The sequence below is a fragment of the Primulina eburnea genome, chromosome 11 (genome assembly GCF_022965805.1).
Source record: "Primulina eburnea isolate SZY01 chromosome 11, ASM2296580v1, whole genome shotgun sequence".
In the NCBI taxonomy this organism is placed as follows: domain Eukaryota; kingdom Viridiplantae; phylum Streptophyta; class Magnoliopsida; order Lamiales; family Gesneriaceae; genus Primulina; species Primulina eburnea.
In genome coordinates, this window is record NC_133111.1 from 40,865,882 (window position 1) to 40,884,374 (window position 18,493).

An 18,493-nucleotide genomic window follows, 5' to 3' on the forward strand; every position below is an offset into this window, starting at 1 on the left:
TATTTTTCCACTTACAATTCCAATCATATAATGAAAGTTGCGGATTCTCGAAAAATAAATAAATAAATTAATTAATTAATCGAATAATTCTCTCTTTTTTTTTTCCTCACGAAAAAATCTAAAATACAACTATTAAAGTACAACCCTCAATGCACAAGCTACCTTCTGCATTAAGCTTGTACCATAATCCCAGAACCCGTCACCACCATCACAGCCATGGCATCAAAGCTGGTCGCTGCCGCCATCCGCCGCAGCATCCACAAACCTAATGGTACCCCCTTCGTCCGCCGTAATTTTTCCACCGCAGCCGCAGCTGCCGTCGAGCCATTAGAAGAGGAGTCAACGGGAATATCGATGAAAGGCGTAAAAATCTCTGGGAGACCTCTCTATCTAGATATGCAGGCAACGTCTCCGGTGGACCCTAGAGTTCTCGATGCTATGCTGCCTTATTATCTTTCCCAATTCGGGAACCCTCACTCCCGCACCCATCTTTACGGGTGGGAATCGGAACGGGCTGTCGAGGCGGCCCGAGCCCAAGTTTCGGCCCTAATCAACGCCTCTCCAAAAGAAATTATCTTTACCTCTGGCGCCACCGAGTCTAACAATATCTCGATCAAGGGTGTTCTGCACTTTTACAAAGAGAAGAAGCGGCACGTTATCACCACCCAGACCGAGCACAAATGTGTATTGGACTCCTGTCGGCATTTACAGCATGAGGGGTTTGAGATTACCTATCTTCCGGTGAAGTCCGACGGGCTTGTAGATTTGGAAAAGCTCCGGGCTTCCATTCGGCCCGATACCGGCTTGATTTCTGTGATGATGGTTAATAATGAGATTGGTGTTATTCAGCCGATGGAAGAAATTGGGAAAATATGCAAGGAGTTTAATGTCCCTCTGCATACTGATGCTGCACAGGCCTTGGGGAAGATTCCCATTGATGTGGATAGTATGAATATCAGTCTAATGTCTTTGAGTGGTCATAAGATTTACGGGCCTAAGGGCATTGGGGCATTGTACATGAGAAGAAGGCCGAGAATTCGAGTGGAGCCCCAGATGAATGGGGGTGGACAAGAGAGGGGGATAAGGAGTGGGACTGTCCCTACGCCGTTGGTTGTTGGGTTTGGTGCTGCGTGTGAGCTAGCAATGAAGGAAATGGAATATGATGAGAAAAGGATAAGGACGTTGCAGGAGCGGTTGTTGAATGGTATAAGGACGAAGTTAGAAGGGGTCGTTGTGAACGGAAGCGAGGAGAGCCGGTATGTGGGGAATTTGAACTTGTCATTTGCATTTGTCGAAGGGGAAAGCTTGTTAATGGGTCTGAAGGAAGTGGCTGTGTCGAGTGGCAGCGCTTGTACCAGTGCGAGTTTGGAGCCCTCATATGTGTTGAGGGCTTTGGGAGTGGAAGAGGATATGGCGCATACCTCCATTAGATATGGGATCGGGAGGTTCACTACCGAGGCAGAAATTGATAAGGCAATGGAGCTCACAGTAAAGCAGGTGGAGAAGTTGAGGGAAATGAGCCCTCTTTATGAAATGTACAAGGATGGGATTGACATCAAGAGTATCGAATGGTCGCAGCACTAGGTGATCAGAGTATTATGGGTATTTTGTACTGACGACTATAATTTGAGAGAAGCCCCTGGTGTTTGGAGTTGCAGGCTAGTGGTACCATCTGCTAGCTTACCACGCGAAGTGCCATTTGTTTCACCAGGTTTTATCATATATACTTCGCATAGTTGTTCCGTGTTTGAATTTTGGTAGTTGATTGGTACTTATTTGTACTTTGTATTAGTGAGCGGGATATACAATATGTTTCTTTGAGGTTATTACTGTGAGAGTTGTTGTGTTCTTTGTTGCTCAATCAACTAGCCGCTCATTGTCCTATAGTTTTATTTGATTGCTTTTGCTTTGTAACAACTGAAGATAGTCAATGTCTTTTGACAATTTGATACCAGATGTTCAAGCAAAACCAAATATATCCTGTTTCAATGTTCAATCTCAGTTATATCAGTAGGAATGTTTTATTTATCCTGGTGAATATGAAGGTTTCCTCCATCTACATGTTACATGATTATGCTTTAATTATAGATCAATTATTAATGTCACTTGTTTTATTGAGATTGTTCACTTAGGAAATTTCTCAAGTTTTCTTTGGAGCTTTCTGCATGAATTCTATGACAAATTAACTCTTATCTTACCCCTTCTGATTTAGAAGGGATATTTGCCGGGGTAAAAAACTGTTATAAAATACTTCACTGATGCATCCAAGTCAGTGATTTTCTTTGTGTTTTCATATATTTGATGCTGGCAGATGTGACGGATCCTGAAACATGATTAGGCACGTATTTTCAGTTCCATGCCCCTCTACGAGTTATCAGTTGCCATCGATCATAATTTTGGAGTTGTTTCTCATATCTATGCTAGATGATAGGGATTATGTTCGTATTAAGTTTTTGGAAGGATAAAATCTATCCACTTCTCTAGTCCTGAGGCCAGAGCCAAAGACTTTTCTAGACTCTTAAGTTTCTTTTCATTCAAGTCTCGCTGTACACTATTTGCCTATCTTTGAGGGTATGATCTTCTTGACCTGGTAGTCAAATCTATCTATGAACTGTTTTTAGAAACTTCTCTTCTTCCACTTGAAATTGTATTTCCAGGTTGAGATTTTTAATGCGAGATTTCTCAATACTCATATTTTACTTTTTCCATCTCTTTTCCGAGTTAAAGAGCTTGTTCTCATTTGGGAGATTAGTGGTTAAAGGTGTGCTCGTGCATTTCTATCTTGTTTATTTCTTTGATAGAAACTAGGCTTCTCTAGTTGCAGCATGTTGCAAAGGTCAACATTTCTGGAGCGAGATGGTGAACTACAATCAATTTCACAGGGATGCAACAGCATCTTCATGTTCACTAGTATATTATGTGTTAGGTACTTGGGTGTTTTATGCTGGTGTTTGTTCTTTATATTTTATCATTCTAACAACTTAGAATACAACTGGAGTTTACAAAATTTATGGTATTAAACTGGACGAACTGATAATTTACTTAATTTTATTGATCAGAATTCAACATATAATCATTGACAGAACTTGTATTCTGAACTTCTTGTACTGTACATTTTGTGGAAACCGCCCTTTTGCTCCACGAATTGACCAAAATGAGCAGCCAAGTTCTATGTGTATGCTTTAAGTCTCTATTTTTCTTTGATAATTCTCATTAGTTACCAGAACCTTTTCCCTAGTAACCTGATATTCAAGGGTTTTAGTGGAGAATAATGATGATTTTCGGTTTATATTGAATCTAAAATTTCTATATTGTTTGTCTTTGTTACGTATTCTTGCATCATTTCATCATGATTTATCTAATTGGGTCGTGATCTGGTGGATCCAGAATGAATTCTCCATGCTGTTATCCCACTCCCTCTTCTTGAATGTTTACTTGCTTGTACGTACGATCTGTGATTTGGTTAGTTTTGGATATCCTCGTGGTTATTCAAACAAATCTTGATTTCGATATCGATCTTTCTGCCCAGTTTCAAGTAACTTATCCCTTTTCTCCCCCGTCACGGGCTAACATGTTAGAATTATTTGCTTTTCTTGGACTAATGGATTAGTACGAGGATCATGTAAAACCTTTGAGCTCGCTGAGTTTCTTTTTTCTCACTGGATCTCTATCATGTCTTGTGAACCTGCTAAGAATCAATTTAGAAATGTCCCACGTAACCATGAAATGATGTTGGTATAAAAGAGTGACCAGTCACTCGGACCACGTGAATGGAAACAATGGTTCACAGGATTCTGTCCGACCTGCTTCGACCGTTGGATTCATCCAAGATAAAAAGCTATTACACGATGGGTCAATCGTGAAAATGATTCTTTGGCTTTTTGATTGTTTGATTCCGAGGAATGACACACTCTTTTTTTGAATCAGCTGATCAAAGAATCGTTGATTTTTTTTGTGCTAAACTTAAAGAAATGGAGAAATTCGAAAAGGGTTCCCCGAGAAAATAATATCCCTGAAATTTGTAACATAACAAAGACAAGGGCTTTGGGAATCGGAATCCCTTTTTAGCCATACTCATTCTGTAATAAAAGCTTCGTCTTTATTTATATATATTCGTGGCCATTGCTTCTACCTGTCTTGATCAAGCCTTTTTAGACATTCTCTTTACTTTGGAATTTAGGATAATTGTACAATGATAAGAAGATAGAATTATTTTAGGACACTTTTTAAAATTTTGCATGATTCCACACGTGAGTTGACTGTTGCGTAGGAGAGAACTATTTTTAAATTGAGGTTTTTTAGAAAATTATCCCATAAAAAATACCCTCTCCTAAGCGATGAAAATCTGTGAGTTTATTCTTTGTAAAGAATGGGTATAATGTGAGACCGTCTCACGGATATTAATCTGTGAGACGGGTCAATCTTACTCATATTCATAATAAAAAATAATATTTTTTCATGGATGACTCAAATAAGATAATCGTCTCATAAATACGACTCATGAGATCGTCTCACACAAATTTTTGTCCTTTGTAAATGTATTCTAGTTTCGTCAATGTTTGTAATTAGTTTGTGGAATATATATAGTTTTCTAATTTTTATAGAACGGATATAAATATAACATAATAATTATTTTATAAAATGAAAAGCATGGCAAAATAAGGTAAATTTGGAAACCTCACGATTAATATAGCATGGAAAAATAGGGACAATTTGACAAAATTTGAAAAATAGGGGAAGAATTCTGTATATATTTTAATTTTATGATGAAATAAAATTTTCGAATGTTTGATGTTAGTTCTGTAGAGAAGACCGGAGAGGGAAATTGGTGTATGAAATGTCCCATCGCCTAATATTCCCTTCGATTTCGAGATGGCAACAACAGATTCAACAAGCCATCTCTAATCAAAGTTTTTTATTTTTATTTTTTAACCTGTTTTGACAGAGGGATCCTTCTTTCGATCAATCTCGTCACTACATTTAAATAAAATCATTTTTCTTCTTGCTCTCATATTTAATGCAAACACCATTATACAATAATTAATAGAATTGATTTTAAAAAAAAAATTAATAGAATTTAAATATTAATTGCCACTTAGGAAACCAATCTCTCACATTCTTGTTCCTGCTACTCATAGACAATATTACATTGTTTCAAGAACAATTGTCAAGTGAAAGATTTAATTATTGAATTTTAAATTCGAAAGTTAACACAGAGAATTGCTGATATGATATTTTTTTGAAATAAAACTATCTAGAAAGTCAAATATAAGAATCACGACGTACACTAACACAAAGCCAATATCGTATATTATAATTATTAAGCTCCAAATTTGATCATGATAAAAAAAAACTTCACGAGCTAGACGTTTCACATATGCTTCATAGACACAAACACCGAAAATCGAAGATATGTGTTAACTTCCATAGCAATAGACCCTTCCAGACTAAGATCCTCAAAAAGTTGAATGACCCCTTGCACCACCCCGAATGAAATCCAAAAAAATGCATACATTGGCATACCTTTTAGCCAAAACTCATACATAAAGCTCCGCATCTTTCAGAGTTGGTGAGATAGTCCGTGCAGCATTTAAGATTTAATTCATTTCCCAATGCCCAACTGTCCTTCCATAATTTGTTAGGTTCCTCTAATCATTCTTGATAAATTAACTTAAAATTATATAGTTTTAAACTAAAAATGTTAAACTTAATCATGGATGTAATTTTAGACAAAAATTTATTTCAGTTAGTTGAATGAATATACATACACACATATGTGTATATATATAAGCAAAAACTTGTGTGAGACGGTCTCACATATCATATTTTGTGAGACAGATCTCTTAGTTGAGTCATCAATGAAAAATATTACTTTTTATGCTAAGAATATTATTTTTTATTGTGAATATCGGTAGGGTTGACCCGTTTCAAAGATAAAGATTCGTTTGACCGTCACATATATATATATATATATATATATATATATATATTTATATTGCATGATGATCACTTATGGAGATAGGGACATAACATTAGGTACCCTATTGTGAGTAGTTTGGATCATGCGTACTTGATGTGGGTAAATTCACTCAAATGTTTCTTTCATTTAACAGGACTTGTTAAACAATTTGCGTGTCATCCTCCGTTTCTTGTTTCTTTCCATTTATATGACACAGAAAAAATGCATGTTACCAATCATAAATCTCTCAATTCCTTTAAATCTCTCAATTCTTTATCATTGGGAAAAAAATAGAGTCGGATTGAGCAAATCAAACTTCTTATCAAAAACTAAGATTGTTCCATCAATTTGATTAATACCTAATTTTTTCTCAGATCGATCCATGTTCTTCCTTGCAAATCAAGCAAACAAAGTTAGATGCACTGTAATTATGTTTCACTATAAATAGTATTAACCCATCATTTTTCTTTCAGAAAACATATTCATTTAGAATTTGAGTATTGTGAATAGAAAACCGATGCTTTCTTATTATAGATTTAAGTACTCAACTTCAGATACATCTGACTTCTGAGTCACAGTGCAATTCCGAAGTGTCCATGATCTTGATAATCAAATGCATAACGAGTATTTATTTAGTAACACATTTTACATTAGAGAAATAAAAAAACATGTTTGTGTCTTTGCGATTTTTGTTTTTCATATTATTGAATTTCAATTTTAATTCGTTACTGTACATTAGCACTTTCGTATAAAAGGATTAAAATTTCAAGATACTAACATGACAAAAAAAAAATTAAAAAGGAAAAAACATAATTAAAACTCAATTGTGACAACATAACACCATAATCACACTGTATCAAATATAGAACACGGAAAAAGCAATTTTCCCCTTTGCAATATTTCAGTTTACACTTCAAAAGAGAATGAAATTCCTTCCTTGCTCTTGCTTTATTTTCTGCCAATTGAATATATATAGTAAAAAAACGATTCCTCAAGATTGCATATTCATATATTTTCGAGTTTGTATATAGATATTATATATTCAGTTCCCAAAGTTTTTTTTTTTTTTTGCAAAATACATTTATGTAAAAAAAAAAGAACAAAAAACTTACAAAAATAAGAAAATTTTACGTTTGATTTTAATTTTACAATTTAATTTCTAATTATTTTTCAGAAAAAAAACTATTTATAAAAAATTGATTATACAGGCACGCAAAAGTGCAGAAAAATACTAGTACATATAATATTACTTCGCACACATTGTGTGCTTGTTAAATTGAAATATTTATCTAAACATATTGTTTCTAAATTTAAAATTAACAATCTTTATTTTTTTTATTAGGAGTAAGAGTGAGTCTCATGTGAGACCGTCTCACGGGTCATAATTTGTGAGACGGGTCAACCCTACCCATATTCACAATAAAAAGTAATACTCTTAGCATAAAAAGTAATACTTTTTCATGGGTGACCCAAATAAGAGATCCGTCTCACAAATACGACCCGTGAGACCGTCTCACACAAGTTTTTGCCTAGGAGTAATATAGTTACCATTTTAAATATAGAAAATATACAAGTGAATTGAAATACAATTGTACATTTATATTGAAAGAGTTAAAAGAAAGGTTATTTTATAAAAAATAAACAAAAATTTTATCAATAAAGTTATATGATGAGAATATAATCATACTTTTAAGTAAAATTTCACATAGGGTTGACCACAAACCAAACTTTTGGTTTGGTCGTATATGCAAAAATTTGTGTGAGACGATAGCGGATTTCTTATTTGTGTTATCTACAAAAAAATATTATTTTTTATGTTAAAAATATTACTTTTTATTGTGAATATCGGTACAGTTGACCCGTCTCACAGATAAAGATTTGTGAGACCGTCTCACAAAGAGACCTACCCAAATATATATTTTTAAGTGTGACAGCGGTGCGAAACTTTTTTTTAACCTGAATTACTTCGTTTTGAAAATTTATAAATGCAAAATCAAATAATTGGATTATGACACAAAATGGGCAGATGATCTCATGGAAGCTATTGAATTCATTTTAGCATTAATGACTTAGGTTAGTTATGATAACTAACTCTTGCGTGTTCAATCAAAGGTGAGATCATATTCGAGGAAAGACAGCTCAATCTGCTAAAGAAACACCGCTAAAAAACACTGTAAAATCTGTCTTTTTTTTTCAACAGTTAAAACAAAATCTTTCATCTTCCTGCTCCAAGTTACCACTGCCACATTTGTTAATCCTCTGCTGAAATTTTAATGCTAATGGCAAAAGCTCACAGCACCGCGCATTTACTCTGAGTACTGCCTTGTACATATCAGAATCTTCGGTACAATATCAAAAAAGCTCAGAAATCAGAGATGTAAGGTAGATGATTGATTGATTGCCTCCATGTATTCAATATAAAATATTAATGCATATCGATATTGGCGTAATAATTGAAGATTTTACGCGACAGATGGGGAAATTTCGGAGATGCCCACGAAAAAAGACAAGTGACTTTTCCCTTTCGGTGGAGCCGAGGAGGGGAAGAACTGCTTAGCTTAGGTGAACTGAACCATGATTAATATAATTTGAAAGTGTCATAATATAGTAAATTGATTAATTATTTACAGAAGAAAGTTCGGATTTGGATTTTCCGGACAAAAATTATGGGTTGAAAATGAGGCTCCCGCATTTGCATTTCCAACTCATTGGCTTGTAATTTGAAGTGTCGTCACCTCTAACGTAGGCAGCGGCGGCAAAAACTGCGGCGGAGACGTTGTTGATTCCGTTTCTTGTTTGAGGATTTGTGGGAACTTGGATGGCTTCGCAGTGGGCGCAGGAGACGCATCGCCGCTCGCAGCGCGGCGGCCTGGAGCCGATTTTTGCTCGCAGGATTGCTTTTTCTTCATTCACCGTCTAAAAATGTAAAGAATTCACTTCCATCAATGATTTTATTTTATGTTTTATGAAGAAACACAGAACGAAAATGGGAAAAGTGTACCTGGGAGTTATCACCTATTTGTGCCAGTTTTCTACCTGAAACATGCACAAGATCGTGACTTTAGCCCAAAATTGTATTCCACAGAACCATTAGTCGATCGCATTAAATTCAAGAAATTACTAAATGGGGAGTCATCAATTTACCTTCAGCATTGTATAATCTTGACTGGGACGAGATCAAAACCATGCAAAAGATTAAAGAAACAGCGAAACAATGAATCCTCCGGCCACAAATCATCTTCTTACTGCATACCATTCTGGGATTTAGTTCCCCAGAGAAAAAAATTCAAGAAGAGCAGATATGGAGAAGGCCTTAAGTGCAAACAACTAGAAATCCCTTCTCATTTTGTTTCCTAAACCGAAACTGGAATCAAATATATATTCTCACGCATCAACAACTATTATATATTCCGAGGAGTGGACCCGAAACATAAGCACCAACAAGTGTGATGGGTACAATCATTGATTGAGTGAACAGTTTGCGCTACAAATTACAAACAACACATTGTCACATTTGTGAATCTTTAGCTAATGAATGAGCATGGAGGGTGGTCTGGTGGTGTTATCTTTCTTTTTGGCTTTTTGAAGAAGTTGAGGTGATGGAACGTGCAAGGACAAATCAGAGAAGTGATAAAAAGCACACAAAAGATGCAAGGAAAAATCAAAATAAACAAGCTGGAAAAAGGGAGATCGAAGGCAAAGAATTTGGAGTATATAAGTTGGGGAACCTCGTGGAATGAGCCCTTTTCGATTCAAATTAGAAAGAAAGAAAGAAAGAAACATATGAATATGATATTACCACAATTTTATGCTCATTAATATCGTTACACTGTAATGTAAGAAAGAGAGGGAATTTTAATGGAGAAGGCAGTAATAACAATAGAGAGAACAAAGGGAAAGAGGGAAGAAGACAAGAGGCGAAGACAGCAAGAAGCCACGGAGATTGCAGTAAAAGGGAGAGGACTCATCCACATCTGAATGCAGCTAGTCTTCATTTTGGCCTTTCTATTTTTGTTTTATTTAATTATTTCATCGTTATATTATATTACAATTCATGATGTATATTTCACTCTTTGTTTTTTTATATATATAAAGAAAATCATAAATATTATTAACATCTACGAAAAGTATAGTCTTAATTCAAAACATCAAAAATAAAATCTGAATAAAAAGACGAGCATAAAAACAAGATGTCAAACAATATTTCCACGGTTATAAAATATATTATATATACTGTAAAAAATATTTTCTTCCAAAAACTAAAACTTTGATAGATACACATTCCCCAATGAAAAACATTTCACGAAAATATTTGAGCTTCCACAAAACACTATCGAACATGACCAAAGGTTACACGTGCAAAATATATCGGACAATGACTCGTCACATAAAACTTGATAACATTATAACTTATGCATCAGTTGTCAATATATTTTTTAGGATAATTCAAAAATCCTTATTTTTTTAAAAGAGATATATATATATATATAACTATAATAATTGATAAAATTACTTTTCACCTTTTTTAAATTTAAATAAATAATCATGATAATAAAAATTACTATTTCTGAAGTCGGTACATAGTTTTAAGGGATTCCTTGAAGTGGTTGGTTGCAGCTAGCATGACCAATTCATCACGCCATATCCCACTTCTCTTCTTTTAGAAAATATGCAGTGATCATCATAGATCTACTCGTACTATTTTTCTTTTTAATATCATATAAAATTATATTTTTCAAATAAAAAAAACTCTCAAAATCTTGAATAGTTTATATACCAAATATTGTAGAATATTTTTTGCAAACAGCAGCTTCCAATTCAAATGAATGAGTAGCTATATTCACCCCTTGGTGCCTCAATGAATTCACTGTTTTTTTTTCATGAATTTTTTTTAGTTGAGATATGATTTGTTAGAATTATGTTTCGAACCCGAAACACTCTCTCGAATTTAAAATATTTTTTTATCAGATAAATTACGAGTCATCGATACGTAATAGCAATGTGTGTGGATATCTAAGTCCATCATGAAAAGAAATGCCAAAGCTTAATTGAACGTTCTTAGCCCGCAAAAGAATGGGCTGTAAAATTTGGGCCACAATAGACTGGTGAAGCAAAATGCCAAATAGTGAAATTTTGTATGATTTGACGCTACATAGAATTAATTAGCTAAGCCTTTAAAAATAAAAATATTATCGATACTTCTAAAATTGGAAAAAAAAGGTTTCCTGTTTCTCTGTCAAATAAGATAAAAAAATTTTGCTAACATCATTCGATCACGTAAAACATTTAATTACGTGGTAAGATTAAGATATAAGTACCGAAGTTTGGGTAATAAAGTTAGTGGAGTAAGTAGGTTAGCACCTAATTTATATAATGTCGAAAACTAGATATCATTTTTACCTAGAAAAAGTATAATTTATAAAAATGAGAGAATTTTAGCTATAAAAAAATTTACAGATATCTATTAAGCTCTCCCGATTTAAGATACCGCCGATTTATTGCTTAAAACATATTATCACTGTATGTAAATGAATCAACCTGCTCGCGAGTTACTCGAAGCTCGGTCGGTAAAAAACTCCTTCGAGATCGTCCGTTAATCTTATCGAGCCAAACTCGATTTCGAGCTCAAATATTTTATCGAGCTTAAAGATATTCGACTCATAATCTTGTAAACCTGTTCGCGAGCTCAAGATCGGTTGGTTTATTGGTTTAGCAAATAAAAATATTAGTATTAGGCTTCTTAACAAGCCGAGCCTGCTTAATGAGCACGAAAATGAGTCTGTTTAATGAGCTGAGTTCGAGCAAGACTCGTTAAACATGATAAATAAGTTATTAATGAATCGAGCTCGAGTCTCATGCTAAAATCTCGAATTGAGTATATACACTTTAAACGAGCCGAACACGAGCCTAATACTGTTCGGATCACCTCCTTTACATCCCTATTTGAAGGTTGGATCTCTAAGTCGTTCGGGTTAAAAGAACCGGGTCGACCCGAAAATTGTAATAGGTTCAAATCTATGTGATGATGCATGAAAATGAGTATATGATTCGAGTAAATTATATGTTGGGAGGCTTCAGAAATGTCACAGTCCAATACATATAGCGAAGCAAATAAATAACGAAATCCTGTCCAAAACACAACGTACAAAAATTTGGCACCGAAAGATAATTATTATTACGTTAAATCCGAGCATATCGGCAATTATATATTTTCGCTCCTAACAAAACACAAAATCAAGAGGATTCATGCCTTTTTTAATAAATAATTTTAATTTTAAAATTGAAAAATATCAATCATATAATAATAATGTTACCTAATTGATTTTGATTATGGAGCTACCACTGGTTTATATGTATCTAATTATGAGTTGTAAACTATCAAATAAGAGTCTACAACTAAGTATAATCGAAAATTATCTTTAAAAGTTTTGGATTATTTCGGTTTTGATACAATAGATCGTCTTTTTAAAAATTAGAATTATAAATATAATCTATTTGTATTATGAGAGTCAACACATGTATCAACACGTAAATATCATGATCTCCCGATCATGCGTAATATCATATTCTCCGTTATAAACAAAAATTGAAAGAAAAAACTCTTTTAATTCTATATCTGATCTAGGATTATTCATGAATTATTTTTTCTTTATGATTTGATTAATTGTTAATCTTCGGATCATCAATATATATGTCAACTTTCATAAAAATGTGAGAAACTCACATGATCAAATGATATCGAACTAAAAGAAAACAGTAATAGGTGTAACATAAATTAACCATTTTTATCTATTACATTTATCCAACCACCATTTTTTAAGGTTTACAAGCAGGAAGGACGTCTAAAAATACCAAATATTTTTGCATTTAGAGATTGAAATATAATTTGCCCTTTAATTAATTTAAAAATACGATGTTTTTGGACAGAGTATGACATGCGATTATGTATTAGAAAGCTGGAGCCGAGTCAGACGCATTGAAGCATGATAACAACACATGATGGATGATGCATCATTATATGCATATAATCATTATTTATACTATTTATTTTATATTACTAACTTTGAAATAACTATGTTTTCTAAGTATCAAGTTTTAGATTCAATTCTTACTTTAATCAATTTTTTAAAAATTCATATATCAAAAGTACAGTATAGTCTCTCGCTATTTTTTATAATTACATTTTGATCATCATTTAAATATAAACCAAATAAATAATAAAAAATATTGTATAAACTCGCAATGCATGCATATATAGGTACGATAATATATATATCTATATAGATAATGAGTACAACCGACAATTTATCAAACATAGGACATGTGTAGTCCATTAAGTCCAATTTGTTCTTTTCTTCCTTTGTTTTCATCGTAGAGATTACGTGTGCATCCACGATTTTTCCGAATCTTCCCCTCATCTCTAATAATTGTTCTCAGAAAAATAAATTAAAAACCCTTATTTATTTTTCACTTATTTATTTTTCAACGAATCATGCAATTTTTTTTTAGTTTATAACCCTTTCATAAAATCATTTTTTCTGTTAAAGTATAAAGTATTATTTAATTTATCAAAATAGGAATTTAAGATTTTTTTCAGAAGTGAGGAGTTTGTTTTGGGAAAAGTATTTTATTGAAAATGATTGGTGTATTCTTGTAACCAGATATTACTTAACACACATATTCTGTTCTAAAAGAACTCTATTATTGGCAAGAAATTTGGCAACGATAGTGATCCAAGGCTGCGGTGGAGCGCAGATTGATTGTGGATCAGATCTGTGGTTTCCATCATATATTCCAAGGCTCCGGTGGAGCGCAGATTGATTGTGGATCAGATATGTGGTTTCAATCATATATTGCACGCACGAGATTGATTGAGACGAGTCAATCTTACTAATATTCATAATAAAAAATAATAATCTTAGCATAAAAAGTAATACTTTTCATGGATGACTCAAATAAAAATCTGTATCACAAAATACGACTCATGATGGTATCTCATACAAGTTTTTATCTCGGATTCTACTACCCTAGATGAGATTCAAGAACTAGTGCAAAACAAGTTTTGGGGTCAGTGGATAAAAACAATAGAGCTTACTAGATCTGTTTAATTATAATTTTGAAATATCAGTCCACGGAAGAAAAAGGTAATGGAGATTAAGGTGGACCGGATAAAAAGAAGACGACAGATACTGCCAATGATTCAGCATTTGAAATTTGGACACGACCAATTATGATGACGTGTCTACGAAGAAATCGAATCGAACCTCATCATCGTTTACTTTTCAAACACCATATCTGGACCGTTTGATATTAAAGGATAAATTATTTTTATACATCAACATTTTATTCATTTTATAATAGGAAAAAAATATTCACAATAAATTTAAGAGTTGGTTTCATGTGAGACCGTCTTAAGGATTTTAATCTGTGAGACGGGTCAACTCTGCCATATTCACAATAAAAAGTATGGCAAAAACTTGTGTGAGACGGTCTCACGGGTCGTAGTTGTGAGACGAATCTCTTATTTGGGTCATTCATAAAAAAATATTACTTTTTATGCTAAGAGTATTACTTTTTATTGTGAATATCCGTCAGGTTGACTCGTCTCACAGGAGATCGTCTCACGGATCTTAATCTGTGAGACGAGTCAACCCTACGGATATTCACAATAAAAAGTAATACCCTTAGCATAAAAAGTAATACTTTTTCGTAAATGACCCAAATAAGAGATTCGTCTCACAAATAAGACCCGTGAGACCCACAAGTTTTTGCCCAAATGAGTGAGTCTCATGTGAGACCGTCTCACGGATCTTAATCTGTGAGGCGGGTCAATCCTACCAATTTTCATAATAAAAAATAATACTCTTAACATAAAAAGTAATACTTTTTCATGGATGACCCAAATAAAAAAATCCGTCTCAAAGTACGACCGTGAGACCGTCTCACATAAGCTTTTGCCTTTTTTAGTGTTATTTGTTTGAACAAAACAAAACCGAATTGAATGGAACCGCATTCAAGGGGGTCGATTCGGATTTATGGAGATATTATATGATCATTTAATTAAAAACACTTAATAAAAGTTTTGATTGTATAATGTGATATTTCAAATGTTTGAATAACGTGAGGAAACTTTTATGTTGAATTGAATCAAAGTCTCGGGGGCATAATTTCCAAATAACTGGTCATCAAAATCGAATTGGTCAAAAGATCACATGTTCTAGTAAAAAAAAGATGACCAAAATGCATTATTCATGACCTAATATTATTTAATTAACCGGATTGCTAAAACCGTCAAGAAAAGGCCGATTAAAAAAACGTACAATAAAAAAACAAGAAACTATTGAAAAACAAAAGGCTTTCAAATTTAATTTCAGAGCAAGCATCACTTATCGACTTCAATAATAAATAAAAAAATGGAAATTTTAATTTGTGAATATTACAAAAATCATCCTAGAAATTGCTCTCTTTTAATCAGAGTCCTACAAGTAGTTAAAATCTCTAATGTTCGTCCTTTTTTAAAAGTTGTTTTTCAGTCATAATTCATCAAACGGTGAAGTGGTCCTAAAATAATAATATTCTCTACTATATTACATGAAATATTATTAAAAACAAAAAAAAAAACCGCGAATAGTAAGGGAGATAAATTTGACGAATTTTTATTTTCAATTTAAAATTGTTTCTCACGGGACATGCAGTAAAATATAAATGTCAATAAAATAATTTAAAATGAAGTTCAACCATCCACGAAAATGTGTTGTCCCGTAAGAGATATGTGAGAGACACGGGAACATCACGTGGGCCGTGACCCACATGCTCCCTTAAAGCTGAGGAATAACACAAGCTCACCACCCCCTCTACCAACTATATTTAATTAATTATTTATAAATATATATATATATTTAATAATTCATTTATTTATTATTAAAATTAAATGAGAAAAGATTTTACCATTCCTCTCTTATTCCACACGTCTCTCCTCTTTTTATTTGGTGGATTACACACACTAAATTCATAAATTTATCACTAACTTTTTTATTGCCAAAAACACGATATAGTTTTTGTAAAAAATAATAATAATAATGTATCTATAGGCTACAATTTTGAAACCAATAAAAATATTATACTTTTGCATGATCTAACTACCGCCCTTCATCGAGGGGAAACGAAATTGCATGTGTGCAAAAATTTGTCTAACTTATTAAAATAAATATAACCTTTGACACACAAACACACACACACACACACATATATATATATATATATATATATATGTATGTATATATATATATATATATATATATATGTATGTATATATATATATATATATGTATGTATGCATTGAGGGTATAAAATCACATTTTATAATATCTTTTAAACTAAATATAGGTCGTATGCTCAATAATTCACCAATCATAGATTAATAATTGAGAACATATGACTCCGAAGGAGAAAAAAGAGATGGATATTACAGATAAATAATAACCAATAATAACTTCATTAATATTTACAACCAATATTTAACATAAAAACAAAAGAAAAAAAAAGAGACAAAGATTAGTAATTATGTAAGATCTATTAATTAGCAACATATATCTTTAATATTTTTTCACAAGCCCTTAATAAATTAAAAAAAAAAGAGGGTTGTGGGAGGGTGTTTCCATAGCCATATACACTACCGAATACGTATATGTATACGTGTGTATATATATATAATATTTTACAATATTATTATTGGAGGCTAATTGATCAACATGCGGCTGATGGATTGGTGAAGGGATTATAGAAGTGCGGTGCCGGAGCCATGGTAAATGAGCTCTTACCAATCCCTTCAGCGGCGGAGGCAGAGGCGGAGGCGCCGCCGACCCTTTCGCATGAGGGGCACATGGTTAACGTGGCAGCCGGCAGCTGCATATACAGAGGTTGGGCCAACTTCAGCGCCTTTAGCTCCTGCAGCTCCTTCTGCAGCCGCCGGTTCTCGTCCGTTAGTGTTTCGCAGCACTTCTTCAAAAACTCGCAGTCTACTTCCGTTTGCTTCAGCTTGGTTCTGCAGAGATATGGGATTCATCATCATTTTCGGGGACAAAAGTAATAAATTAAAGAAGAATACTAGTCCGGCTTCGAAATATTAAAATATTTTGACAGAGAGCCAAAAGTTAATACAAGGAGGGGCCCCTTAAAATATTTCCAATATCTTAACAACAAAAAGCAAAAAAAAAATTACGATTTCTGTTATATATTCTTTTCAAAGAAAATAATTTCCTTAAAATTCTCGACCAATAATTTAATATATCTGGTTTAAATCATATTGGGCGGATCTGGAAGATACCTGGCTCTTCTATTCTGGAACCACACTTCAACCTGTCGAGGGGTTAGCTTCAACTCCCGAGCCAAATCTTGCTTTTGTTTCTGATCAAACAAACAAACCCAAAAAAATAAAAATCATCATCCTCGATCCCAATTATTGAAAAAAGAAAACACAAAAAAAGAAATATCATTCTCGAAGTGAAAAACCCGAGACAAATTACTTACAGGATTGAGAGTGCTGTGGACCTTGAAGCTTTCCTCCAGAAGAGCAGACTGAACTTTGCTGAGTCTGAGCTTCTTCCTACCATTGGATCCATCATCATCTTCATCGCTAATTCTAGAGGATACCCTCTCTGTTTCCTCCTCTTCACTGCTCACGATTTCTCTCTCCCTCTTCACACTGACATTAGAGAAAGAAGATGCAGCGCTCTCTTGTCTGTACAAATGATCGCCAGATTGGTTATCGTTAAAACCAACCTTGATATTATCTTCGGAATCCACCTTTTTCGCAGCATGAACTTGGAGATTATTGTGAGTAATTTCACCGGACAGGCTCAGAGTTAACGATGGCTCCTGAATTTTGTGAAGCTTTTGATGGGCGGAGGATGGTTTCGCAGACTTGGGTTCCCCGGTTGAGGGAGATAATCCCAGCCCCAAAACCAAGCTTGGGTTGCATAAATCATCGAAATCCATCAATCTTTTGGGGGGATTTGGACGAAAAGTTTGGCTTGTGAAAGGGAGACGGTGTTTGTTTTTTGTATGGGAAGAATCAAGAATGGCGTTTGAAAGTATATATTGAAAGTCTTTTTTCTCCTCTTTGTGTGAAATGAGGAGCAACAAAGAATGGGAGGAGACTTTTGTAAAGGGAGAATTGGGTGGGTGGGTAGACTTCTATGATTAAATAATCAAAGGATTAAATTAGTATTGATTGGAATTTTGGAAAGTGGAAATAATGAAAAGGCCCCCCATCTCTCTCTCACACACACAACACTTATTATTTAATTTTGTTAGGAGTAGGTCTCATGTGAGACCGTCTCATGGATCTCAATCTGTGAGACGATCAACCCTACCCATATTCACCATGAAAAGTAGTATTCTTAGCATAAAAAGCAATACTATTTCATGGATTACCCAAATAAAGATCCGTCTCACAAAATTTAACCCATGAGACTGTCTCACACAAGTTTTTGCCTTTTGTTAGTATTTAAGTTTACTCTAATATATTTTCCA

General features: G+C 33.6%; 3 protein-coding genes across 3 annotated transcripts; 1 reads left to right on the plus strand and 2 right to left on the minus strand.

Annotated features, from left to right (window-relative positions):
* Positions 1 to 153: 153 nt before the first annotated feature.
* LOC140806100 (cysteine desulfurase, mitochondrial-like) lies at positions 154 to 1,996 on the plus strand. Its single transcript, XM_073162578.1, has one exon. The coding sequence runs from the start codon at positions 217 to 219 to the stop codon at positions 1,582 to 1,584; it is 1,368 nt and encodes a 455-aa protein (XP_073018679.1). The 5' UTR covers positions 154 to 216; the 3' UTR covers positions 1,585 to 1,996.
* A 6,223-nt stretch (positions 1,997 to 8,219) lies between these two features.
* On the minus strand, positions 8,220 to 9,793 carry LOC140804996 (EPIDERMAL PATTERNING FACTOR-like protein 2). Its single transcript, XM_073161174.1, has 3 exons — positions 9,104 to 9,793; positions 8,961 to 8,995; positions 8,220 to 8,875 (listed from the first exon to the last, which is right to left on the minus strand). The coding sequence occupies exons 1-3, from the start codon at positions 9,213 to 9,215 to the stop codon at positions 8,624 to 8,626; spliced, it is 399 nt and encodes a 132-aa protein (XP_073017275.1). The 5' UTR covers positions 9,216 to 9,793; the 3' UTR covers positions 8,220 to 8,623.
* A 6,631-nt stretch (positions 9,794 to 16,424) lies between these two features.
* Positions 16,425 to 18,145, minus strand: LOC140806101 (homeobox-leucine zipper protein HAT22-like). Its single transcript, XM_073162579.1, has 3 exons — positions 17,489 to 18,145; positions 17,286 to 17,365; positions 16,425 to 17,003 (listed from the first exon to the last, which is right to left on the minus strand). The coding sequence occupies exons 1-3, from the start codon at positions 17,954 to 17,956 to the stop codon at positions 16,706 to 16,708; spliced, it is 846 nt and encodes a 281-aa protein (XP_073018680.1). The 5' UTR covers positions 17,957 to 18,145; the 3' UTR covers positions 16,425 to 16,705.
* Positions 18,146 to 18,493: the final 348 nt, after the last annotated feature.

Excerpts from the sequence above, each read along its gene's own strand:
- LOC140806101 (XM_073162579.1), bottom strand. The coding sequence starts at position 17,956 with ATGGATTTCGATGATTTATGCAACCCAAGCTTGGTTTTGGGGCTGGGA. Across the intron at positions 17,366-17,488 it reads TCCACAGCACTCTCAATCCT|AAACAAAAGCAAGATTTGGC; the intron begins GTAAGTAATTTG and ends TTGTTTGATCAG. Across the intron at positions 17,004-17,285 it reads TTCCAGAATAGAAGAGCCAG|AACCAAGCTGAAGCAAACGG; the intron begins GTATCTTCCAGA and ends ATATCTCTGCAG.
- LOC140804996 (XM_073161174.1), bottom strand. The coding sequence starts at position 9,215 with ATGGTATGCAGTAAGAAGATGATTTGTGGCCGGAGGATTCATTGTTTC. Across the intron at positions 8,996-9,103 it reads AAGATTATACAATGCTGAAG|GTAGAAAACTGGCACAAATA; the intron begins GTAAATTGATGA and ends TGCATGTTTCAG. Across the intron at positions 8,876-8,960 it reads AAATAGGTGATAACTCCCAG|ACGGTGAATGAAGAAAAAGC; the intron begins GTACACTTTTCC and ends TTACATTTTTAG.
- LOC140806100 (XM_073162578.1), top strand. The coding sequence starts at position 217 with ATGGCATCAAAGCTGGTCGCTGCCGCCATCCGCCGCAGCATCCACAAA.